Source organism: Antechinus flavipes, chromosome 2, assembly GCF_016432865.1.
Source record: "Antechinus flavipes isolate AdamAnt ecotype Samford, QLD, Australia chromosome 2, AdamAnt_v2, whole genome shotgun sequence".
NCBI classification, from domain to species: Eukaryota; Metazoa; Chordata; class Mammalia; order Dasyuromorphia; family Dasyuridae; genus Antechinus; species Antechinus flavipes.
The window spans coordinates 372677570-372702661 of record NC_067399.1 but is presented as its reverse complement, the minus strand read 5'-3'; the positions used below and the strand labels follow the sequence as shown (position 1 = coordinate 372702661).

The window sequence follows — 25092 nt, the reverse complement described above, 5'->3', positions numbered from 1 at the left end:
TTGATTGGGCATCTACTCAACTGAAGTTTATAATCTAATGGAGGAGACATTGTACAAACAAGTATATTAAAAAACAAGTTATATGTAGGAAATAATTAAAAGAAGGAAAGTACTAAATTAAGAGGATAAGGGAAGTTTTCCTGTAGAAGGTGGGATTTTAGTTGGGACTTAAAGGAAGACAGGGAGGTCAATAGCAAAGTGAAGGAGAGAGAGTATTCTTGGAATGGGGGGTGGTGATAGTGAGGGGGAAGTGGCCAGAGAAAACACCTGGTGTCAAGAGTTGGAGAGTCTTGTTAATTGAACATTCAGGAGGCTAGTGTCACTGGATTTAAGAGTACATGTTTCCAGATAAAGTGTAAGAAAAATGAAAAGGTAGGAGGGGATAGTTTAAAAAGGGCTTTGAATGCCAAAAAGAGTATTTTATATTTGATTCTAGAGGTGTTACAGAGCTTTTGGATGGGGGTGTTAAAACTGAACCAACATTTTAGGAAAATCACTTTGGCGAATAGATGGAGAATGGATTGGAGTAAAGTGAGACTTGAGGCAGATACACTCACCAGCAGGCTATTACAACAATCCGGGCATGCAACAATCTAGTGCAATCATCAGCACTAGAGTAAGAGCAGTGTCAGAAGAGAGAAGAGGATTTGCATTTTTAAATACAATAAAATTGTTGCTAATTTGAGAGATGTTGCAAAGGTGAAATCAGCAGGTCTTGGCAACAGCTTGGATATGGGGGGGTGAGAGATGGGGAGGAAGATAATGTCTTCTACAGTAGCAGGGAAGGTGGTGGTGGGGAGGGTTGGTCATTTAGGGATAAAGATAATAAGTTTTATTTTGGACATACTGAATTTAAGATACTACTACCGTGTTTCCCCGATAATAAGACACTGTCTTATTAAATTTTTTTGGACAGAAAAACACCAGAGGGCTTATTTTCAGGGGAGGGCTTATTTTAATGAACATTGACAGCAATTTTAATAAACAGGTAAATGTGAACAAAAAAAAGTACTTTTATTCAATAATGATCATGTCATCTTCTTCAACAACATCGTCATAAGTGTCCATACCCTGAATTCCGTCCTGGATGTCTTGCGCCTCTATTTCTTTCAGAAGAAGTGGACCCAATCTGTCATGTCCAGCAATATAGCTCTCTTTAAATGAACATGTCTTGTCCAGGTAACCTGCTCGTAGTGCCTTGGTGACACAACTGTCAGTAATTTTATCCCATGACTTCTTCACCCAAGTCACGACTTCTTACAGACAGGGCTTCACAAAGTTTCCATGCTGATTTCTTTCCATTCTATTTTCAATGTAGTCATTGACTTCCATGTGCAAATGGTCCTTGAATGGCTTGTTTATTGCAATATCAAGGGTCTGGAGATAGGCAGTCATTCCTGCAGGAATCATTACTTATCTATTCTTCTCTCTGCAAGGAAGTTCTTCATTTCTTTAGCGCGGTGAGTGCTGGCTGAGTTCTTCTTTTATCCTCCATCATGCCCCCTGAGTTCTTCTTTTATCCTCCATCATGCCCCTTTTATCCTCCATCATGACCCCTCACTCCCACTTACATACCGGGTTTTTATGTTGTCCTGCCTCAGCTCTCCTCCGCAGCACTGCTCTCAATGGCGCCAGCAAGCAAATCACTGGGGAAGAACAGGATGACGCGCTCACTGCATCTGATTGGATGTAGCTCGGGGAGTGCGGCATGCGTTATACTCGGGGGGGGGTGTGTGAGGGGGGATGTGGAGTTATGGTGCATACAGAGGGTACCGTAATGTAGCGTGTAGCGCAGGGGATCACCTTCACTACAGTAGCAATCTCAATAGGGCTTATTTTCGGGGGAGGGCTTATTTTAGAGGAATCTTATACAGTAAGGGGAGGACTTATTTTCGAGATAGGTCTTATTATTGGGGAAACATGGTAGATATACAATTTGAGATACCTGAAAGGCAGTTGGAGATGCAAGATTGGAGGTCAGTAGAGAGATTGGGGCAGGGTAAGAAATATTCTAACATAATAAGCAAGGAGTATGAGGAATTCAGGAAAACAGTGATTCACAAATTGATACAAAGCAGAGGGAACAGAAGCATGATAAAATTATATACAATGGCCACAATTATATAAAGAATAACACTAGAACATAGTTGAACTCTGATAAATTGTAACACTCTTTGACCTAGAGAACTGACAAATAAACATATCTTTCTCCCCTCTGTAGAGAGGTGGGGATTATGAGGTAGAATGTGTCAAATGCAATTGTTGAGTCAATTGGTTTTTATTAAATGTTTTTCTTTGATACAAGAAAAGATTCAGTGGTGACACAGTTTAGAGGGGAAAGATATTTTTAAAAAGGCAACAATAAAACATAAAAAAGCTGACATCTTAAATAATTAGTAAGTCAAAATTTGAATAGCAGAAACTAAAAAAAATATTAAAAAGAATAATAAATATGAGACAACATATGAAATCTATTTTATGTTATGAAAGCAGTCTTTTCAGGAAAACATATATTTCTGACAGCTTATAAAAGACAATGAATTGAGGGTACAACTGAAAAAAGAAAACCATTAAAATAATAATCCCAAATAAAGCATCAAAGATTTTTGAGAATTAAATTACAAATAAATAATATCAAAACATTTTAAAATGGAATAACCAAAGTGTTGGGGTTTAATACATTCAAACATTTAAAAATCATTAGCTAATTTGACTTTTTTTAAAAAAGAAAACAAAAAAATTAAAAGAACTTAAAAAACAAGTTGACAAGTAATAAAGAACATTATTAGAAGTGACTATTATATTATGTGACAAAAAGCTAAAAACTTAAGCGAAATGGATGAATAATTAAAAAAATAAAAAATGAACAAATTTGGATACTCTGAATAATCTGATCTCAGAAGAATTGAGCAAGCTCATAAATGAAATAAGTTAGAGAGAAAAAAATTGACTCCAGGACTGAATGGTTTTATAACAATTTTATTAAATACTTAAAAGTACAAGTAATCTCGATGGCACATAATTCTTTTTCAAAAATCAAAAAAGAAGGCACTTTGGCAGACTCCTTCAATAAGAACAACACAGTCCTGATTCACAAAGCAAGGAGGGGATAAAACAGAAAATCACAGGATAGTGTCATTCATAAATATTAATCTAAAAATATTAAATATATTACCAACAAAGAAATTATACCAATGTATCTAAAAAATTATTCAGTATGACCAAAGTGATTTTACATTAGGAATACAAATATAGCACTCCTTATCTAGAGACATTAACCTTTATCTTAATGAGCATACTATTACTCTCCTTAGAGTTCTGTGAACAACCTGGGGAGGGCAGAATAACTTGGCTTTCTAGTACTGTTGCTAATGAGTCCCTCACTAATTTTTATCCCATTCATTATCAACCAGATACAATTAGCTATTAAAGAGGGCCTTTACTTAGAGGGTAATCATAGAATCAAACATTTCCCAAAATTAAGGGACACATTCTCCTCTTGGACATATAAGATTCTCTGGGGAAAGTGAATTCAAACTTGGCACCTGTGTCCAAAGTTAAACTTTTAGCTTCTCATTATTGGAAGTATTTTTTTGTTGTCAAGTTGTTTCAGTCTGGTCCAACCTTCTGTGACACAATTTTGGATTTTGTTGGCAAAGACACTGTAGTGGTTTACCATTTTCTTCTCTAACTCACTTTACAGATGAAAAAACAGACAAACAGGGCTAAGTGATTTGACAAGGTTCCCACAGATGGTAAAGGTCTGAGACCAGATTTGAACCTGGATCCTCTTGATTTCTTTTTTTTTTTTTTAAATAACTTTTTATTGATAGAACGCATGCCAGGGTAATTTTTTACAGCATTATCCCTTGCATTCACTTCTGTTCTGATTTTTCCCCTCCCTCCCTCCACCCCTTCCCCCAGATGGCAAGCAGTCCTTTACATGTTGAATGGGTTGCAGTATATCCTAGATACAATATATGTGTGCAGAACCAAACAGTTCTCTTGTTGCACAGGGAGAATTGAATTCAGAAGGTATAAATAACCCAGGAAGAAAAACAAAAATGCAAGCAGTTTATATTCATTTCCCAATGTTCTTTCTCTGGGTGTAGCTGCTTCTGTCCATCTTTGATCAATTAAGGCTCTCTTTATTGAAGAGATCCACTTCCATCAGAATACATCCTCAAACAGTATCGTTGTTGAGGTATATAATGATCTCCTGGTTCTGCTCATTTCACTCAGCATCAGTTCATGTAAGTCTCGCCAGTCCTCTCTGTATTCATCCTGCTGGTCATTCCTTACAAAACAATAATATTCCATAACATTCATATACCACAATTTACTCAACCATTCTCCAATTGATGGACATCCTTTCATTTTCCAGTTTCTAGCCACTACAAACAGGGCTGCCATAAACATTTTGGCACATACAGGTCCCTTTCCTTTCTTTAGTATCTCTTTGGGGTATAAGCCCAGTAGAAACACTGCTGGATCAAAGGGTATGCACAGTTTGATAACTTTTTGAGCATAGTTCCAAATTGCTCTCCAGAATGGCTGGATGTGTTCACAATTCCACCAACAATATATCAGTGTCCCTGTTTTCCCACATCCCCTCCAACATTCCGATCCTCTTGATTTCAAAGCTAATATGCTCTATCCACTGTATCACTCATTCATAAAATTAACTCTTTATAAGATCCCTGTCAGATCTCTCTTTGGGACTCTGAGAGTTGGTGATTTTACAGAATCTTAAAGCTGCCTATATTATTGGTGTAGAATCTAGAATCATAAAATCATAGACCTATTGCTAGAAGTAAGGGTATGTTTGGAGCTAGCTCATGAGAACATTTGGAAATCAGCAAATGTTACAAATCAGGACTTGATTTGTTATTTTATTGATTGTCTGAAAGGGTAGGGTTAGCAAACTATAGTCCAAAGGCTAAACTTAGCTATAACTTAGGAAAGGGTTTTCCATTTTTTAAATAGTATTTTATTTTTTCAAATGCATGTAAAGATTGTTTCTGACATACATTTTTGTAAAACTTTGTGTTTTAAATTTTTCTTTCTCTCTCTCCTTCCTCCCTCCCCAAGTAGGCAAACAATCTGATATAAGTTAAATATGTTCCATTTTTAAACACAATAAATTTTATTTTATTTTAAAATATAAAAGCCATTTTTAGTTCAAAGGTCTTACAAAAACAGAGGGCACTTTGGATTTTGCCCATCTCTGGTTGAGACTTGAGAAAGTGATGGAGAAAATATTAATAATGCAGACTAAACTTATAAGAAAGTTGTGAATACATCCCTCTCCCCCCCAGAGAGCTGGTTGTTAAACATTTAATCATAGCATCACAGGTTAAAAGGATTCTCAGAGGTCACATAGTACTACCACTTCATTTTACATTTTTGTCCTCAGAGTGTTCTCTCAGCTCTCTCTTAGATGCAGTATTTACTATTGGTTCATGGCATAGTCAACCAGGGAGAGGGATGGAGTACAACAGTTCCTTTGGATTTACTCTTTTTTTACTTTCATATCCTCTTTAAGGAAGTCCCAGGCCAGCAGGCTCTCAGTGCTTTTCTAGTTTGCTGCTGGACCAATTGCTAAAATTCTCCCATTATGGAAAGCTGATCATGATCAGTTTTTTTTTTTAATTAGATAATCACACTAGTCCTTTACTGACCCAATCAAAGATATTCAGGCCTCATAAAGTATTATAAACCATTTTGCTCAGACATTTTAAACTTCATTTAATTATTAAGGTAATGGTATAGAACCCTTACACTAGGATGGGTCACTAAGTAGAGGTTAAGATTTATTGTTGTTTGACCTTCATACTTGGAAAGGACCAAAATAATAACATGTCAGGCTCAATATACAGCGTGGCTAGCTGTGCCTGATATATGAGTTTTGAAGGTTCTACCATCAATCAGACATAAATGGCTTATATGATCTTTTAGAAAGAAGATGTCTCAAAATTTGTGTACCTCATGTTACTTTTTGATTACTGCAATTCTGCTTTGCTCCTAGAGCATAGCAACTTCTTTGTTATGGTTACTCCATGCTGGATGGTCTGTGCCAGTGTCTCCTATGTCTCACCATCAACACCAAAATTCTTCAGGAAGACTTTACGAGTGTCCTTGCATTGCTTCTTTCTGACCACTAAGTGAGCACTTGCCTTGTGTTGAATTCTCGTAAAAAAGTCTGTTAAGTAAATATAAGTTTAAGATTCAAACTATATGGCTAGCCCATTGAAATTGCATTCTGTGCAGTAGAGTTTGAAAGTTTGACATAAGATGGAGGAAGTCCTGCATGGTTGGCAGATTAGCCTTCCTTGAGTATAGATCATGATGTTCTTCTGTTCAAAACTTGCCCTTTGTTCCTAATCAAAATTCAAACTCTTTTATTTAATTTTTAATTTTTAAAAATTTTCATCTGTTTCATTTTCCCAAATACACATGAAGAGCAATTTCAACAATCATTTTTGTAAAACTTTGTTTCAAATTTTTCTCTCTCCCTTCCTTACTTTCTCCCTCATCAAGACAACAAGTTATCTGATACAACAAGTTATCTGATATAGGTTAAATATATGCAATTCTTGTAAACATATTTCTGTATTTGTTATGTTACACACAAAAAAAAAATCTGACCAGAAGGGGAAAAACCATGAGAAAAAACTCCACCAAGGTGAAAATACTATGCTTCAATCCATATTCAAACTCCATAGTTCTCTCTGGATGCAGATGGCTGCTTCCATCCTAAATCTATTGGGATTGCCTTGAATTACCATGTTGTTAAGAAACAAATCCATCACATTTGATTATCACATAATCTTGCGATGATTTTATACAATTTTCTCTTGGTTCTGCTCACTTCATTCAGCAAATAGATTTTTTCAGGTTTTTCTGAAATCAAGTTCATCAATTCTTAATAGAACAGTAATATTCCATAACATTCATATACCATAACTTATTCAGCTATTCTCCAACTAATGGACGTTCACTCAATTTCCAGTGCCTTGCCACTACAAAAAGGGATGCTACAAATATTTTTGCATATGTGGGTCCTTTTCTCTCTTTTATGATCACCTTGGCTTACAAACCCAATAACAGGTCTCCTGGATCACAATTTTATAGCCCTTTGGGCATAGTTCAAAATAGCTCTCCAGAATGGTTTAATCAATTCACAACTCCACCAACAATTATGTTGTATTAGTATTATGAATTAGTGTCCCAGTTTTCTTTCATCCCTTCCAACTTTTTTCATTATCTTTCCTTGCCATCTTAGCCAATCTGAGAGGTGTAAAATGGTATGTCAGTTATCTCAATATGTATTTCTCTAATCAATGGTGATTTAGAGCATCTTTTCATATGACTAAAAATAGTTTTAATTTTTTAATTTGAAAATTGTCTATTCATATCCTTTGACCATTTATCAATTGGGGAATGACTTGTATTCTTACACATTTGACTCAGTTTTCTATATATTTTAGAAATAAGGCTTTTATCAGAAATACTGGCTGTAAAAATTGTTTCCCAGTTTTCTATTTCTCTTCTAATCTTGCTGCATTGGTTTTGATTGTGCAAAACCTTTTAAATTTATTGTTAACAAAATTATCCATTTTACATTTCAAAGTGTTTTCTAGTTCTTCTTTGGGCATTGTTTCTTTCTTCACAGATCTGAGAAACAGACTATCCCTATCTTTCTTAAGTTGCTTATAGTATCATTCTTTATATCTAAATCATGAATCCATCTTGGTATGGGATGTTAGATGTTGATCAATACTTAGTTTCTGCCATACTAAAATTCAAACTCTTTAGCATGGTGTTCAAGACTTCTCACAAACGAGTAGACCAGGTTCTTAGGACAAAGGTTTGTATTAACTGTCTTTATCATGTTATCTGAGAGTAGTAGTAGTTGCTCTCTGGAAACTCAACCTGCCAATTTGAGCAGAAGTTAGGGAATGTTATTTCTCCTCCTCCTCTCCCTCCTCCGCCTTCTACTTTCTGCTCCTCCTCCATTTCCCTCCCAAAAAGTGAGATAACTTATTTTGGGGGCAGTTTTCATTTTTTTATTTTTATTTCATGAAATATATCTCTGAAAAAATAGGCTTTTAAAAAAATCCATGAAAGAGGAATTAGAGGAATTGCTTGGGGAAAGGGAGAAGGGAGGGAAAATACAGGGTTTTGTAAGGATGAATGTCGAAAATTATACATGTATATAATTGAAAATAAAAAGCTATGATTTAAAAAAAAAAAGAAAAAAATCCATGTGTTTTAAGTGGAGCTACTTTAGCCAATAATCGACCAACCTAACCCTCTGTGGCTCATTGTTTAGTTTTTGATGGCTTAAAATGAGTGCAAATAGCAATCGTTTTTCTCTTCTGCACCAAATTAGGCCATCTTAATTTTTAGCTTGTTCCTTATTCATAGAATGGATATTGCCTTAGACAATCTGAGACCTAGGAAAGATGGTTGGCTGTTATTCTTAGTTCTTGAAGAAGACCAAAATGACATCACTATATTAGAGTCAAGTTACAGTATGTCCAACTGTGGCTGATCAGACCAATATGAGCTTGCAATGGTATGCCACAGGTTGGACACAAATAGTCCATATGAACATTTGGGATAGCTTCTCTAATTTTGCACATCTTGCATTTCCTTTGGGCTAAATTCAATTTTGCTTTGCTCATAGAGCACAGTACCTTTCTATGATAAGGGTATGCCATGTTGTTAGGTCCTGTTCAGTGTTTCTGGTGTCATACAATCGATTCTAAAGTTATTAAGAGATAACCTTGAGAATGTCCTTATTCTGCTTTTTCTTACCACTTTCTGAAAGCTTATTCTGTGTGAGTTCTCCATAAAACAATTTTTTTGGCAAGCATACATTTGGCATTCAAAAATGTGGCTAACCCTCCAGAGAGTTGTGTTCTCTGCAGCAGAGTTGGAATGGTTAATTCCAGAAAGGACCTCAGTGTCTGGTATCTTATCCTGTCAGGTGATCTTCAGACTCTTCCTAAGACAATTCAGTTTCCTGGCATGGTACTGGTATACTATCCAGGTTTCACAAGTATACAGCAATCAGGTCAGCGCAACAGCTCCATGAACATTTAGTTTGATAGTCAGTCTAATACCTCTCTTCTCTCACACTTTTGTTTGAGGGCAGTGAATTTGCCTTATGGGCAATTCTCTTAGTGTCCTCCCAAACACCGAGCTGGCTCTTGCAATGCATGTGTCAATCTCATTATCAATGTGAATATCCCTAGAAAGTATACTGCCAAATAGCAACTCTGACTGAAACAAGAATGGCAAATTAAGAAGTAGGAGTCAGATATATGTTTTTCTGGAGTAGCTGAAGTGAAAGGGAGCACCGTGAAGTTGGAATAGGCTTTACAATCAAAACTAATCTAATAAACAAGCTCACATGCCTTCTAAAAAAAGTGAATGACAGGCTCATGACAATGCAATTGCCACTTGCAGAAAAACACCATGCAACTATTATCAGTGCCTATGTTCCCATCATGACAAATCCTGATGAAGTCACAGGAAAATTTTATGAAGACCTAGAGTCCCTTATCATCAATGTACCAAAAGAGGACAAACTTATAATTCTGGGTGACTTTAATGCTAGAGTAGGCTCAAACTACTAGATGTGGCAGGAAGTCCTTGGGAGGAATAGAGTTGGAAACAGCGATTAACAATGGTTATTTACTATTGAAGACTTGTGCATCTCATGACCTGGGAAAAAACTTAATTTTGAAAGGTCAAAGTCATTCACTGTATCTTGCAACACCAAACCTCTTTACTTTTGTGGCAAGCCACTAGCTTTTGATGATTCTGGAGGAGTGAGGTTAATGATTTTGCCCAGTTCTGTCTCACTTAAATCCAATGCAAGAGCAAGTAAAGATATCATTCTCATAATGTCATTGATCCTATTAGAGATCAATGGATAACAATGGCACCACCAAGACTTCCCCCAATTTAGCACCCTTAACAATCCTACCTTCCAAATCTTTTCTTATACTATATTCTTTATATAGTCTTTGACAAACCTTACTGTAGTTTTTCAGTGCTTGGAAGTCTTCCCGACCATTTAGGGAACATATCTTGTTTGATCCCAAGATTAACTTTGCAGAGCTAGAAATCAGTGGGATTTGTAGAGAAACAGACTTAGGAATTGTGGCGTTGTGGATAGAATGCTGGTCCTGGAATCAGGAAGACTCACCTTCCTGAATTCTAATCAGCCTTTGATACTTATTAGCTATGTGACCTTGGCAAGTAACCCTGTTTTGCCTCATCTTTATAATTAATTGGAGAAAAAAATGACAAACCACTGTAATATCTTTGCCTCAAAAACTCCAAATGGGGTCATGAAGGTCAGACAGGATTTAACAACAACAAAAATAATAAAGCTGCAGAGTAATTTTGGTACATAATAATTTTTAAATTTAAATCCTTTATTCAAATCTCCACTAAATATTCACCTTCTACAAGAAGCTTTTCTCAGTCTTCCTTATTCTTTTTCTTCTGAGATTATCTCCAATTTATTGTCTCCTCCATAGACTTGAGCTTCTTGAAGGTACTGAATGTCTTTTACCTTTTCTTATATCCCCAGTATTTAGCATAATTTTTAAAATACTTCTTGATTGATTCATTACTGGAGGTCTTCCAATGGAAAACTGATGAACAGTCAGTTATTATAGAGATTGCTTGCTCATGTATAGGCACTATATATTTTTTTAACTATGATTCTATGAATCATAATAACAGATATGTGGAAAATAGGATGAAAATAATTTTGTCTATGCAAATAGCATGATAAATGTGTTATTATTGTTTATATGTCACACTAATTGTTCAGTCAAGTCCAATTCTTTGTGATCCCATTGGCTAAATTGTCAATGTTTTCTTTTTCTTTTTTTTCCCCTGAGACAATTGGGGTTAAGTGACTTGCTCAGGGTCACACAGCTAGGAAGTATTAAGTGTCTGAGGCTGGATTTGAAATCAAGTCCTCCTGACTTCAGGGACAGTACTCTATTCACTGCACCATCTAACTGCCCCCATGATGTTTTCTTGGTAAAGATACTGGAGTAGTTTACTATTTCCTTTTCCAATGGATTAATGCAAACAGAAAGTAAATGATTTGCCCAGGGTCACACAGTAAATGTCTGGGATTGAATTTGAATTTGGATCTTCCTGACTCTAGGTCCACTGCTGTATCCATTGAGTCACTTAGTTACCTAATCATATTAGTTAATTTTTTTTTTAGAGTGAAGAATCTAAATTTTTTGCACAAAAGATGAGTTATAAAAACAAAAACATTTTTCTTTACTAATTAATACTTTTGCCTCTGCTTTGTTAAAATTAGACTAAGAATTTGGAATAATAATTTATGTCTTGATTTGTATGTGAAATATCCTCCCTCCCCCTAAAATCTGAGTTTACAGGGACTGGGTTTAATCTTGGAAGGTGACCCTAAAATATGACCTTCTTTGACTTGTTATGCCTATGTCCAGAGCTTAATCTAGGAAAATCACCAAATACTTTAGTTTAGATCTCAAAGAAGGTGGGGTAAAAGTACCTATAGCTTAAAGTTTCAATGATAGCAGGTATAGGAAATGTTTATTTTACCTCTATAGAAAATGCACAAAAGGCAAAGACTTACTTGAAGGAACCTAAAAGAACAATTCTTTGAATTTGCTGTTGGGGTCTTTTAAATTCCTCACAGACCTTCATCTGAAGGCTTTGTGTCCTCTAGAAATGAGCTGCTAGACAATCTTGTTTCTAATGGACTTTCTCTCTCTAAATAACTCAAGGTAATAGCCTTTCTGCCATAATTTTGATCTTTGGCTGCTTCTTCATTTTTCTGAGCCTTATGGGCAATTCTCTTAGAAGCACACTATTCAGGTAATTCCTTATTCCTTGGCTAGAACCATGAACTATTAATTTCGGTTACTTGAAGAATCATTTCCAAGGCTGGCATTCCCCTTCATTTTGGTCCCTTCTTTACTCATGAGCAAATGTTTGGAAATTAAATATTCATGTACTCTCTTTTCTAGTTTTTAAGTTTTTTTTTTTCTAAATTAAAGCATCAAAATAAGGGATCATTTCCATATACAAAGTAGATCATAAGAAGAGGATTCTACATGAAACTGAGAATGTATTATGTATTGCTTGTCTTTTAAAAGTATATAATAAATTTGACTTATACCCTTCATAACTGTCCTGCTTGTCTGTGTTTCTCTTTGTTCTCCCTTCTGTTTTTTTTTTTTTTCTTTCTTTCTGTAAAATGAGGATAATGATGGAATCTACCTCATAGGATTGTTGTTAGGAACAAATGAGTTAACCCATGTAAAATGCTTTGCAAACCCAGCCTCTTGTCATTTAACAAAACATATTCAATCATGATTTTTTGTTGTTGGTAGCAATACAACCATTCCCTCCTTTACTTCCCCATTTCTCTCACAAATACTCATATTGGGGAAAAAAATGCAAAATTCTTGTAACCATGGTCAGGCAAAACAAATTTCTGCATTGTTCATTTCTAAACTGTATATCTTGAATCCATTACCTTTATCAGGTGGTAGATAGTAGCAAACTTCATCTGTTTTTTGGCAAAATGGCTGGTTATTGCATTGATCATGGTCCTAAATTGCCTTCTCAAGGCATCTGTGTTTCTATGATACTCCAACATTTCCCTGGCTCTTTCCATCATTTGGCCTTAGGAAATTCATGGTCATTCACGTGCTGAGAAAGGGGAAAAAAGCACCCCAATATTCTAAATAAGCTAGTCCACTAATTTCCAACACCTTTCCTACCACGTGAATGTATGCAACTCCCACATGTCTTTGAGGCAGACACTGTAGATACTACTACGGTCTCTCCTAAAGAAAGGTTAACAACAACAAAATCTAGAATCTTTAATGAAGATGGAAATGGGTTGGTTTTTCCGATAAGAATATGTCTTTTTGAATCTTAATTTTCATCTTAAGAGCAGCTTCTAATTACTGAAAGCTCATCCCCTAGGATTGTGACTCCAAACAAATGAATGATTCCCAGTTATAAAGGGTTTCAAAGAAATTCTGGTTTTTTATCCACTTAAAGGGTCCTTGGCCATTTCCAGACTTTTTAGGGGAAGGTAAGGTCAGACATAAACTGATCTCCTGGCACACTCATAAAATTTGACATTTGATGTGAGTTGACCACATCAATGCCCCATCCCAGATTTGATTTTTTTAAAATAGCTGTTAAAATTTATAGTAAAATTTGAGAAAAAAATTGCAAAATGCCTTATAAGCATATCCCTACATAAAGTACTTTATCTATGAATTAACAGATTTTTTTTTTTTAAACTATAAAGTCGCTTAAGATCACAGAATTTAGAACTGGAAAGGATATAATAGAATATCTAGTCCAACTTCTTGATTTTAGGTATAAGAATGCTGAAAACCACAGAAACCAGAATCATAATGGAAATCTAGATCCTCTGACTCCAAATCCAGTATTTTCCCATCACTGTAGGTGTCTCTCAAAAAAAAAAAAATACACATTTTATCAAGTTTGAAAAAATTTTAATGCTGTAAACATTTGGGGAGATTCATGAAAACAGTTCTCTGATCTGAACAGTCTACATTCTTTAAGAAGACAATTGTATAATTCTTACTCTATTAACAATACGAAATAATGGGTCAAATATTCCTAAAATAGGTATATCAGTATCAACGTAATTACATTATATCAATGTAAGATCATTCAAGCAGAAGTTAATGTGGTTAAATCAACAAAATGAATGTTCATGTAGTATTAAAAACTGAATTTAAATTACTGTTTAGTTTTTAAAATAATGAAATGGAACATTCTATATTTATTTATATGCCTGTACTGGTGTAAATCTTACACGTGTTAAGCTTTGGTTTTGAAAAGATGTTATTTTTCTAATGATTTAAAAAATTTAATTATTGAAGATCCTTCCCAATGATCCATTGATGATATTTTATTTAGAAAACATTTGATTTTTGGCTAAACGATATTTTCTAGATAATCACCCCATAAATCTTTAGACTTCAAAATAGCCCCAGTGGATTTTGTCCCTTTAAGTCTTTGAACTTGTGAATTTCTCACATCACTGTTCAGCCATTCACATGAATTTCTTCAGCTCCACATTGAGCCAGAGGAGATAAAGCAAAAGCAACGAAAAGCTAATTCTACCTGGAACTGAAAAGGCAAGTTCTTTATAAGACACTCAAGGGTGGAAACTAGTGGACTAATTTAGAAGATTGGGGTGCTTTCAGTGTTGAAAAAGTGGACTTTGTCTTTGGAGGAAGTTGACCCACATAACAAAGGGATTTGGGTGTCAATTTTTATTTCTTTATCCTTTTTTCTAACATCCCGGCCATTTTCATTAAGTGTAACTCTCTCGGAGCATTCGGGAATGTCTTTCAGTTACAGTCGAGAAATTAAATATCTGAGAACCAGTGCTGGGGAAAGGGGGACAAGGAGGAAGATTCAACCTCAAAACCCAGCAGCACTATCACTTTATCAGCAGCCCTCTTCTTCTATCCCTTACTCTGCCCTAGCTCTTTCTGGCTTAAGGGGAGAGATAGGGACAGAGGAAGTGCAGATAGAGAATGAGGGACAATTTGGAAGGATGCATAATAATGTGATAAGGTGCAGTCCCAGCGGAATTTTTACAATATCATGACACAGACCAGCCCGCACCTAGTTACAAAGAGGCAATTTGATTGGAAACTCTGCAACTCTAGACGCGAGAGGGTGAATGTGTTAGAGAGATGTACATATCCCTTATAGCGCTATGGCTGTTTAAACTGGAAATAAAAATCTTTCAGTTATCTAAGGTGGAACCTCGTAAAGTGGCTGGGACCTTGCCTGCTCCCTTTGGAGGCGGGGTTCGGCCCGTAGGGAGAACAGGGAGAGGGGAGATGGCCCTCCGCAGCGGGAAGCTCCTCCTCTTCTTTCCCTCTGGCCGCAGCACACACAATAATTTGGGCAACTCCAGCAATTCAGATGACTTTCCCCCCCAACTCCCACTTTCCTTTTTTTTTTCACCCAAGGGGGGTGGTGGTGGGACTTTGTATACTCTTCTGGGAATAGACCCAATCTCAGAAGAACTGTTTCCCCCGGTTCTCCACCTCCCCAATCTTTGGAGAAGATATAGGAGTGGAAGAAGGGGGACTGGTGCAATTAGTTTCTTCCAATTAGTTTCTCTTCTTTGTATGGTGTCCATTCAAACTGTGATGTAACCTTCCGCTGAAAGGGGGAGGAGAAAAAGTAGTCCGGCTTTAACAGCTTTTTTTAAAAAAAAAAATATATATATATATATATATATTTTTAAAAATGTGATGTTTAGCGCTTCGGTGGACTCCTTGGGGGAATTTCAGATGAAGGTGTTGGTTGACGGGTATTATAGGGAAGGGCCGTTGGGGGTAGATAGTCTAAGTCTTCTCCATTGCCTAGACTAGAGAGAGGGATCATGGGGCGTAGAGATTGCAAACCCCCAACCACGTACAGCGGACTATACGCGTCAACCGAACTCGAGCAACGGAAGCGCCGGGCCCGCCCCCTCCTCTTTCCCCCTCCCTTCCGCACTCAGCTTTCTTTTGACGGACGGGGTGTCCTAGCCAACCAACGTGACTGTGGCTCTTCCAAAATCCCAAAGGGACCAATGAGAGGCAGGGAGCGGGGCGGGGCCTTCCTCCGGCCGGCTGGGTTCGGCTGAGCTCCCTCCTTGCTCCTCCTCCCCTCCTTGCCCTCTCTCCTCCCCCCTCCCCCCGACTCCCTGCTCCCAGAGTAGTTGAGCCAGTGAAGTGCGGGCGGGCGGCGATGAGAGCGAAAGTTGCGCTTGGCTTCGAGCTGGGGCGTTGAAGCAGCTCCGCGTTCCCGGCTGCCGTCACAAGTCTCTCCCTCAGCCCTTTCTCCCTTCGAGTAGCCCCGGTTCCAACTGTCGTCCCCCGGAGCCCCGGGCTCCCGGTCCCCTCGGCGGGCGCGCCCCCCTCCCTGCGCCCTCGCGGCGAGCCTACCCTCCGCCTCGCTCCTCAGCCCCACTTTGCTCCCTCCTCCCAGCGCCCCGCCGTCCCCTCTGATGCCAGCCATGGTGGAGAAGGGCCCGGAGGTGCTGGGGAAGAGGAGGGGGAGGAATAATGCCGCTGCCTCCTCGGCCTCCGCCGCCTCCAACGCCGCCAACGCCGCCACCACCACCACCACTACTACTGCCTCCTCCTCCTCCTCCTCTTCCTCCTCCGCCTCCGCAGCAGCCGCTGCCGCCGCCTCAGCCTCAGCCTCGGCCTCGGCCGCCTCTGCCTCCTCCGCTGCAGCCTCCGCCTCGGCTGCCTCCGGCTCCGCCAATAATGGCCATAATAAAAGTTTGGCAGCGGCCGCCGCCGCGGCGCCCAATGGAAATAGCACCAACTCCTGGGAGGAAGCGAGCTCGGGTTCCTCGAGTGATGAAGAGCATGGTAGGTGATAGCCTCAAACTCGAGCCGAGGCTACCCTGCTTCCACCCCCCTCCCCCTTCCGCCCGGGCGTCCCCGTCGTCCCCTCTTGCCCAGTTCCCAAACTCTGCCCGGAGCCCTCACTGACTTCCCTCCCGCTCTCCTCTTTCTTCGCAGGAGGAGGTGGCATGAGAGTCGGACCCCAGTACCAAGCAGTCGTCCCTGATTTTGATCCTGGTGAGTTTGACACCCTTGGGGGTGGGGTGGGGGGTTGTCGTCCTGACTTCGGATGACCGTTGCCCCTGCTTGGGTATAAGAGGATGATATGTAGAGCTTGAGGCTGATGGGGTAGGTAGCCTCAAACTGGTTAGAGACAGTGCTGGGGGGAGTTGGCTGTGTGTATGTCCTTGGTTGTTGCACTTAAGCCTTCCAGGTGGGTTATGTTTGAGGGACAGGTACCCCACCCTTTTCATTTCTTGGGGAGGAAAATCTTACGGGAAAACGTAGGATTCATGTGAATTTTAAGGAGTATGAGGGGATTTGGGTAGGGAGTGGAGATCAAATCAACAACTTTCTTTTTGTGTGTGTTCGCCCTGCTGTCCAAGGGAAGAACAGCAAGGGGGGGAGGGGGAACGTGTTCTGCCAACGTGCCTCCAGACTTATAAAAAGAGATGATTTCTCCTTCACGAAATACCATTGTAACTTACGATTTGATATCTATCCTCCGGAGTGCTGGGAATGTATTTATAGCGGGGATGTAGTAGTGGAAGCAATTGTATTGGCTCCATTCTGGCTCAGGTGTGGTTAGTTTCACATTCACAGTGATTATGGTAGTGGTGGTGAAGTAGCATCTAGCAAGCTAAATGGACTTAATGAAATTTCACTGACCACATAAAATAGACACCCCTACCCAATCAATTATTGCTCAAGATTCCCCTTTCTTTTTTTCTGGCCTCCTGAGCTCTTGCTTTCCTCTTTATCCCTGATTTTGAAACGTCAAGGATGGATGGAATAAGGACAAAATACATATTGTTTCAGTTTATGAGAGAATTGGGTTTTCCAGAGGGCGCTTTGCAGGAAAAAGAAGAAAAGCTTATATAGCCAGGAGAGAATCTCATATAGTAGGTTGCTTTTTCTTTCTTTTTTGAGACTTCTTTGTAAATGTTTTTTTCCCCTTTGGGGTGTTGGTAAATGGAGAACAAGTTTTGAAAATAAAATAATTAAAAGTCTTATCTTATAGAATACGTTAATCTAAAAACAACCAGCCCCAAATCCACCCCCCCATCCCCCCCCAGAAACAAGAACAGAACATTTTAGAAACATTGCCTGCTTGGCTGTTATATGCAAGATAATTTAAAGTGATATAGGAACAAATTTACATGCAGACAAAAGAATTTTATTTAGATTTTAATATTGAGATTTCAGCTTGTCAGTTTACATGACATATTGGTATATAGAATTTTTAAAAGGAAGAAATTTTATTAAAAAAAATAAAACTTGACCTCTTAGTCAAACATCCTTACTGGCTAGGGTTTTTAGACCTGGAATTAATTCATTCTTGGCTCAAACTTTGAATGATGCATAACTTCTTTTCTACAGTATATAAACAGTCATGGAAATAGGTAGAATTCTTACTTTTTAGTGAAGGTTTTAGTACCTATTGTGATTTGATATTTGAAGTCAGTTAGTGGAGATCACTTTGTCCTGTTCACCTATACTTTGGTTGTGCACTTTTTTCTTGCAATTTTATCTTTCCTTGTAAATTTTAATAATTTCTAACAATGTTTTAAAATTGAAAATAAACATTTTAATCTGTGTAGATGACAGTACATAAAGACTTGTGCTTTTAAAAAAACGCCCTCCATGTTACTTTGTAATAATTTTTATTATCTGAATTTTGAGAGTGCCTCTCCCCTTTTTATAGTCACTTTTCATTTGTTTGAATGACAGACCAGATCTAGGAAGATATGCTTCCTCTCTCCTCTTCTCTCCTCTACCTTCTCCCTTTTCTTTTCCCTCCCTCCCCCATTCTTACATATGACTTCTCCATTCCTTAGTCAGCCACCAGGGGAGGTATATTGTTTTTTGGTTACAGTTGACCCTTTCTTCAGTTTGTAGGTCAAGCTCATCATTTCTTTTGCATATTAAAATAAAACTTGTCACCAAGTATCCACAAAATATTGTCTATTTTTTCAATAATCTTCTCAAATCTTCTAGTTTTAACAAGTTGTAACTATGTTGATACATTTTAGTTACATTTATTTGAAACCTTTCACTTAAATGTTTTAAGTGGGCCACAAGAAAATGTGGCAGATGCTTTGGGAGCTAAACAAGATAAAAAATTTTTGCTTTTTAGCTGAATATATCTGGTCTGACTTTATCATTTCATATTTGATTGCATTATTAGCAGTTTGAGGATTTGACTTGTATATTCTCCCATGGAAGAATATATGTAATATATTTTAGTTGCCTAAAAGTTTTCAAGTAAATAAATATTTACTTGATGTGGGCTTACTATAATAAGCCCCTTGTTGATAAAGTAAAAGTAAAACATTGTAGATGTTCTTGTTCAGGTAAATAGAATAATTTGTCTCTTGTTTTATGTAAACATTTCTGAATGCTATTTTGAACAAAAATGAAAAATTTGAGTTATAATAATAAATTTCAAATAATACTTTATTTGTATAGTGACTTTCAGAAAGTTGGTATTGGTTCTAAATTAATGTTTGGTTAAAGGTTGTGTTTGGCCTTACTGTAATTTCACAACTAATGACTCTCTTGCCTAGTAGTCTATACTTAAGAAAATTCAGGAACAAATAATTGGGATACAGGGGAAGGAAAGAAATTAATTTTGGAAACTTAGATTCGCTCTTAAACTATTTCCTTTCTTTTAGACTAGTTATGTATTGGAAACTACTCTTAAGGGAAGTTTATTCATTTTAAGATTATTCACACTCCTTAATGCTTTTTCTACTTAACTTTTTGGCATTGTTATTCTTCTGTAGCTTCCCTACTAGATATCAGTAAGGAGGAAGTGAAAATTGGATTTAATAAGTGTTACTTTTTAAGTGTAATGTATTTGGGGGTATGTAAGATAGTAAAGGATAACAGGGATAACTGGCTAGCAGTAATTTTTAGACTGTCTTATTATCTACAGTATATTTTTCCATTAAGGTTTTTAATGGCACTATATAACTTAAATTATTAAGTTGGGATAAGACTAATCTTCCTTGGCCTTCCCCCCCACCCCCTTTTTTAATAGATCATAGATCATTTGGGGCATACAATCATCCTGTCAAGAAGATGTGTGAATAACAATGTTGATTTACTTCTTAAAATTTAATTAAGTACTAAGCTAGATTAATAGAGTATTATTTGAAAAAATCCGTTATAAAGTCATCTTAATTACTGTCTGTTTACCTTGGAAAGAAAGGTTTTAGCATTCAGAATAAAAAAATATGTGAAAGTTGAAAGTGTAGTATAGTAAAATGAACCTTTCACTTAGTAGATTAGACTTGTTTGAAGAAAGGGATTATCTTCTGAATTTGGATCACATGGACTCAGTGATGCTTTTTAGGCTGTCTTGTATGAGTTTCTTTAAATTTTTATCTTTGACTATTCTCCTTAAATATATTTTAGCTATCACAAAGAAAATTATCTTGAGTTTTATAGTCCAGTGCTTGATTTGTTCCATCCAATCTGCTTATTAATTAATCAATGTGTTTCCAAGTTATGGCTATTATTTTGAAAGAGTTAATGTGGATTACATATGTAAATGTGAAAACTCCTGTAATTTTATTAGTATGTTTAATAGTAATATGTTAAAGTCTTTGCTCTTTGCTATTCTGTAGTCCAGTAAAGCTATCAAATTCTCTCTTGTCTTTTTTTCAGTGGTATGTATTTCAGGGATGTTAGTCAATAAGTATTTTATTAAGTCCTTGTTATGTGTGTCAGGTAGTGAGCTAAGTCTTGTAGATACAAATAAAGGCAAAAACCCCCCAAAAAAACCTGTCCCTTCTTTCTAATGTGGGAGACAACACATACATAACTAGATATATACCAGTTATATAGACAGAGTAGAGGGAAGGTAATCCAGAAAGGGAGATGAGGGAAATAGCCTGTATGGAAGATACAATTTGAAATCAGTATTGAAGGAAATTAAGAAGCAGAGCTGTAGAAGAAGGGCATTTCCATCCTCCACTTAGTTGTCAAAGTGGTCTTCCCAAAGAGCAGATCTGAGTATGTCATTGCCTTACTCAGTAAATTCTAGAGACTCCATATTATCCCCAGAATAAAAATACAAAGTATTTTTATATTATAAAATATAATGCTCAGCATTCAAAGTCTTTGATAACCTGCCCTCTTACTAGTCATAATACCCTACTTTCCTCTCACCGCATTTATTTTTCAGTTTAGTGACATTATCCTTTTTACTTTTCTAAGAAAACACTCATCTCCCAGCTCCTCTGTATTTTCACTGACCAGTCAGTGAAATGTTTTTCTCTAATTCTTGTCTTCCTGCTTCCCTGGTTTCCCCTTAAGTCCTTGATAAAGTTACCTTTATGGGAAGCTTTTCCTGACTCTCCAATGCCTTTCTTCTGTTGATTGTTTATCCTGTTCATTCATATATATATATATATATATATTATATATATATATATATATATATATATATATACACACATACATATGTATACTGTTTATAAATCCTATGTATAACTTTTTTGTACAACTTGATGTTGTCTTCTAAATTAGATTGAGTTTAAGAGCTGGGACTGTCTTTTACCTTTTTGTGTATCTCCAGTGATAAGTGCAGTGCCTGACACATAGTTGGTGCTTAATAAATGTTATTGACTGACTAGGGAACTTTTACTAGATAGGGAGATAGAGATGGAAATGAGAGAGAGAGTTGGGAGAGAGAAGTACTTCAAAGTAGACCAGTAGAGTATTAGAGTGGAGTAGTGTGAGAAGACTGGGCCAGATTATGGAGAATTCTAAAAACCAAACAAGATTTTTCTTTTTAAATTTAGTCCTAGAGATAATAGAGAGCTACTGGTATTTTTGTAGGTGTAATGACATGCTCAGACATATACATGAAAAATCATTTTAGTAGCTAAGCAGAAGCTTGATTAAAGTGAAAAGAGATTTGAAGCCAGGAGTCCAGGTTCTTTCAGTGTTTCAGGTGAGAAATGATGGGGTCCTGAACTAGAGTTGTGATTGCATAAGTGAGAAATTGTGAAGGTAGAAGTAGGATTTGATAACACTTTGGATATGTGGAGTGAATTTTTGGGCCAAAGTGATAGTGTGAAAGATGATGGCACCCACAACTGTGATAATTAAATTTTAATTTTAGGCATCTACTATGTTCCAATACTATGCTAATTGTTTTTTTCAAATATTATCTCATTTAATCCTCACCACAAACCTGGGAGGTTTTACAGATGAGGAAACTGAGGCATATAGAGGACGACAGGTAGGTGGTACAATGGATAACATATTGGGCCTGGAGTCAGGAAAACTCATCTTCCCAGTTCAAATCCAGCTTCGGGCTTACTATGTGACCCTGGGCAAATCATTTAATCCTGTTTGCCTTAGTTTCCTCATCTGTAAAATGAACTGGCGAAGGAAATGGAAAACCACTACAATATCATTGGCAAGAAAACCCTAGATGGGGTCACAAAGAGTTGGACACAACTGAAAATGGCCGAGTAACAACATTCCCCAGAGTCACTTATGTTGTACCTGAGATTAGATTTGAAATCAAGTGTTAATGGTTCCAAATTCTTGGCTCTATTTACTATGTCACATAGCCCCTCCTAGGCAGTGTTTAGGAAGTTTGGAAGTTAAGAAGAAAGATGATGAATTCTGTTTGAATGTACTGATTTGGGGTGCTAAGTTTTGGGTTGCCTATTAGACATCCTGTTCAAAATGTTGAAAAGGTACTTAGAGATGCTTAACTTTTACTTGTGGAGATTTGTGATAGATCTGTAGAACTGGTAATTATCTACATAGAGATGATAATTGAACCCATGGGAGCTGAAAGGAGAGAATCAAAAGAGAAGAGGGATTAGAATAGGGTCTTGAGGGATCATGGGTGTGTGGCATAAAGAAAGGGCTAGTGAATGAGACTTAGAGTCAGTTGGACAGCTGAGAGAACCATGACAAGAAAACCCTGAAAAAGATGTGTTCAGAAAGTGATCAATATACTATAGAAAAGTCAGAAAGAATCGGGATTGGTAAAAGGCCATTAACTTTGACAATTAAGAGGTCATAGCTAATTTAAGAGAATGTAGAGCATTTAGAAGAGATGGAGAGGAAGGAAATAGAAAAATATGATAGCCATGTTGTTGGGATCAAATGAGGGTGGTGTTTTTTTTTGTTTTTTTTTTTAAGGATGAGGGAGGTATAGACATCTTTGTAGATTTCAGTAAAGAAACCAGTAGATAGAGGTTGAAGATAAGAGTGGGAAGGATAGTAAGAGTAGGAACAATTTGCTATAGAGGTTGTGAGGGAATGGGATCAGAGGTGCATATAAGGGGATTTGCCATGGCAACAAGGACCACCTCTTTATCTGAGACTGAAGGAGATGGAAAAAAATTGGGAAGAAGAAATTCTTAGGAATAGTTTCAATTTTTCTTGTTATTTATGATATGAAGTTCTAGGCTAAGAAGATACTAAGGGGAGGGGTACAGCAGGAGGCTTGAGGAGAGAAGAAAAGTTTCAGAGAGTGGACAGTGAATCAGGTAGAAATAAAATATTTTTCTTGCTTCAGTGAGGTCCCAGTTGAGATTAGATAATATATTTGTAATACGTCCCCATCATTTTCTTGTAACTCTGTTTAGCAAAGGTACATAGGAGTAAAGGAGTGGGATAGTGGAAGCAATCCAGGGTTGGAGCTTGCAAGGATTGATAATAATGAAGGGGCAAGGATTATTGGGCAGAGTTACTGTAGAATTGAATTGATACATTGAAGTGTTCCGATTAAGAAGAGAGTATAATATAGGAGTGATGACTTGGGAAAGAATAGAGTTGAAAATTGACTTTGGTGCTTTGCCTCTTGGCCAATGTTTATTAGGGCAGTTTGTTGTGTTTTTCAGAACTACTGGTTACCATTTAATAAAATAGGTTTTCCACAGACTGTTTTTTGGTTTGTTTTTTAACAACTCAAAGAGGTTATAGATATGCAGGTAATCTAACCTGTATTTGATCAAAAATATCAACATCCTTCTAACAAGTAGTTAGTCTTCTATTTGAGACTCCCAGTGAGAGGAAATCCTATTACTTCCTTAGCCAGTCTTTTCCATTTTTTGAAATGTTTTGGTTAAAAACTTTGTTTTTAAATTTGAGTCTGGGTCTGCCTCTCTGCATCATTTCAAGTTCTGCTTTCTGGAGAAAAGCAGAATTAGTCTAATTCCCTTTCTATAGGAGAGATCTTTGAACATTTTAATGTCACAGTCATGCTCTCTATCATCATCAAGTTGTCTCTTCTATAGACCTAAAATTCTTTACTTCTAATTTTGGCACGTTCTCTAGTCTTCTTGCCCTTCTGTGTTTTGTACATACTCCAATATATCTTTTCCAAATGTGGCTCCCAGAATCAAATGGATTAGTTATATAGTCTGACCAATGTGAAATGTAATGTGTTAGTTTCTTCATACTGGACACTATACCTTTCAGTACAGGCTAGGATAGCATTAGTTTTTTTTTTTCCCTTAGAGCTGACAGTATTGACTGTCAGTTTTGAGTTTGCATCCTTTTGAGTTTGCAATCCACTTAACCCTTCTGTTCTTTTTCACAAGATATACCTGCCATATCTTCCCTATCATATGTTTATCAAGTTGATTTTTTTAAAAACACGTGTGTATAACTTTCTTTATACATACCCTGTTCAATTTTTATAGATGATCTAGAAATAAGCAATTGTCTTTTTTGATAATGGTGATATGATAGCCAGGTTGTTGGGACCAAGTGAGGGTGGTGGTGATTGTTTTTTTTTTTAAAGGATGAGGGAGGTATAGACACCTTTGTAGACTTCAGTAAAGGAACCAGTAGATAGAAGTTGAAGGGTGGGAAGTATAGTAAGAGTAGGAACAATTTGCTATAGAGGTGGGGAGGGAATGAGATCAAAGGTGCATATAAAGGGGTTTGCCATGGCAACAAAGACTACTTCTACCTGAGACTGAAGGATTTAAGTTATATTAAGTAGTATAGAAAATCCAAAGCTTAACTTAAATACATTATACAAGTGAATTCATTTTACATTTACTATTAGCGCAAGTAAATTTAGTTGATTTCTTAGTAAAAATAATATACTTTAACATAGTTTTCAGAAGAGAAAAAACTTGTGTAAAATAAATATTTTAAAATATTAGTTTAATAGATGAGCAATAAATTCTGGTTCACTTAAACATAAAATAACATTCTTAGAAGAATAAATTAGTGTAAAAGCTCACTGATTAATTCAAATGAGTAAGTCTAAGTAAATGAAGTTTGAACAATTCTTCTATTTTCTAGTATATTTAACTACATACAATCTGACATAGCATGTTTATCATGTTAAAGGTCTGTTTTGCTGAATAGATAAGTACATTATGAATTTGCTTAAGAGAACCTTATTTTATTGCGAACAAAAATAGAAAAGATGTTT

General features: G+C 36.9%; 1 protein-coding gene across 1 annotated transcript in view; it reads left to right on the top strand.

Annotated features, from left to right (window-relative positions):
• Window positions 1-16015: 16015 nt before the first annotated feature.
• The window catches only part of RCOR1 (REST corepressor 1), a 105354-nt gene continuing 96277 nt past the window's right edge, over window positions 16016-25092 (top strand). Inside the window, exons 1-2 of the mRNA XM_051978330.1 lie at window positions 16016-16469; window positions 16623-16682. Of these exons, the coding sequence (XP_051834290.1) occupies window positions 16097-16469; window positions 16623-16682 (433 nt within the window). The 5' untranslated portion in view covers window positions 16016-16096. The remainder of the gene's footprint in view (window positions 16470-16622; window positions 16683-25092) is intronic.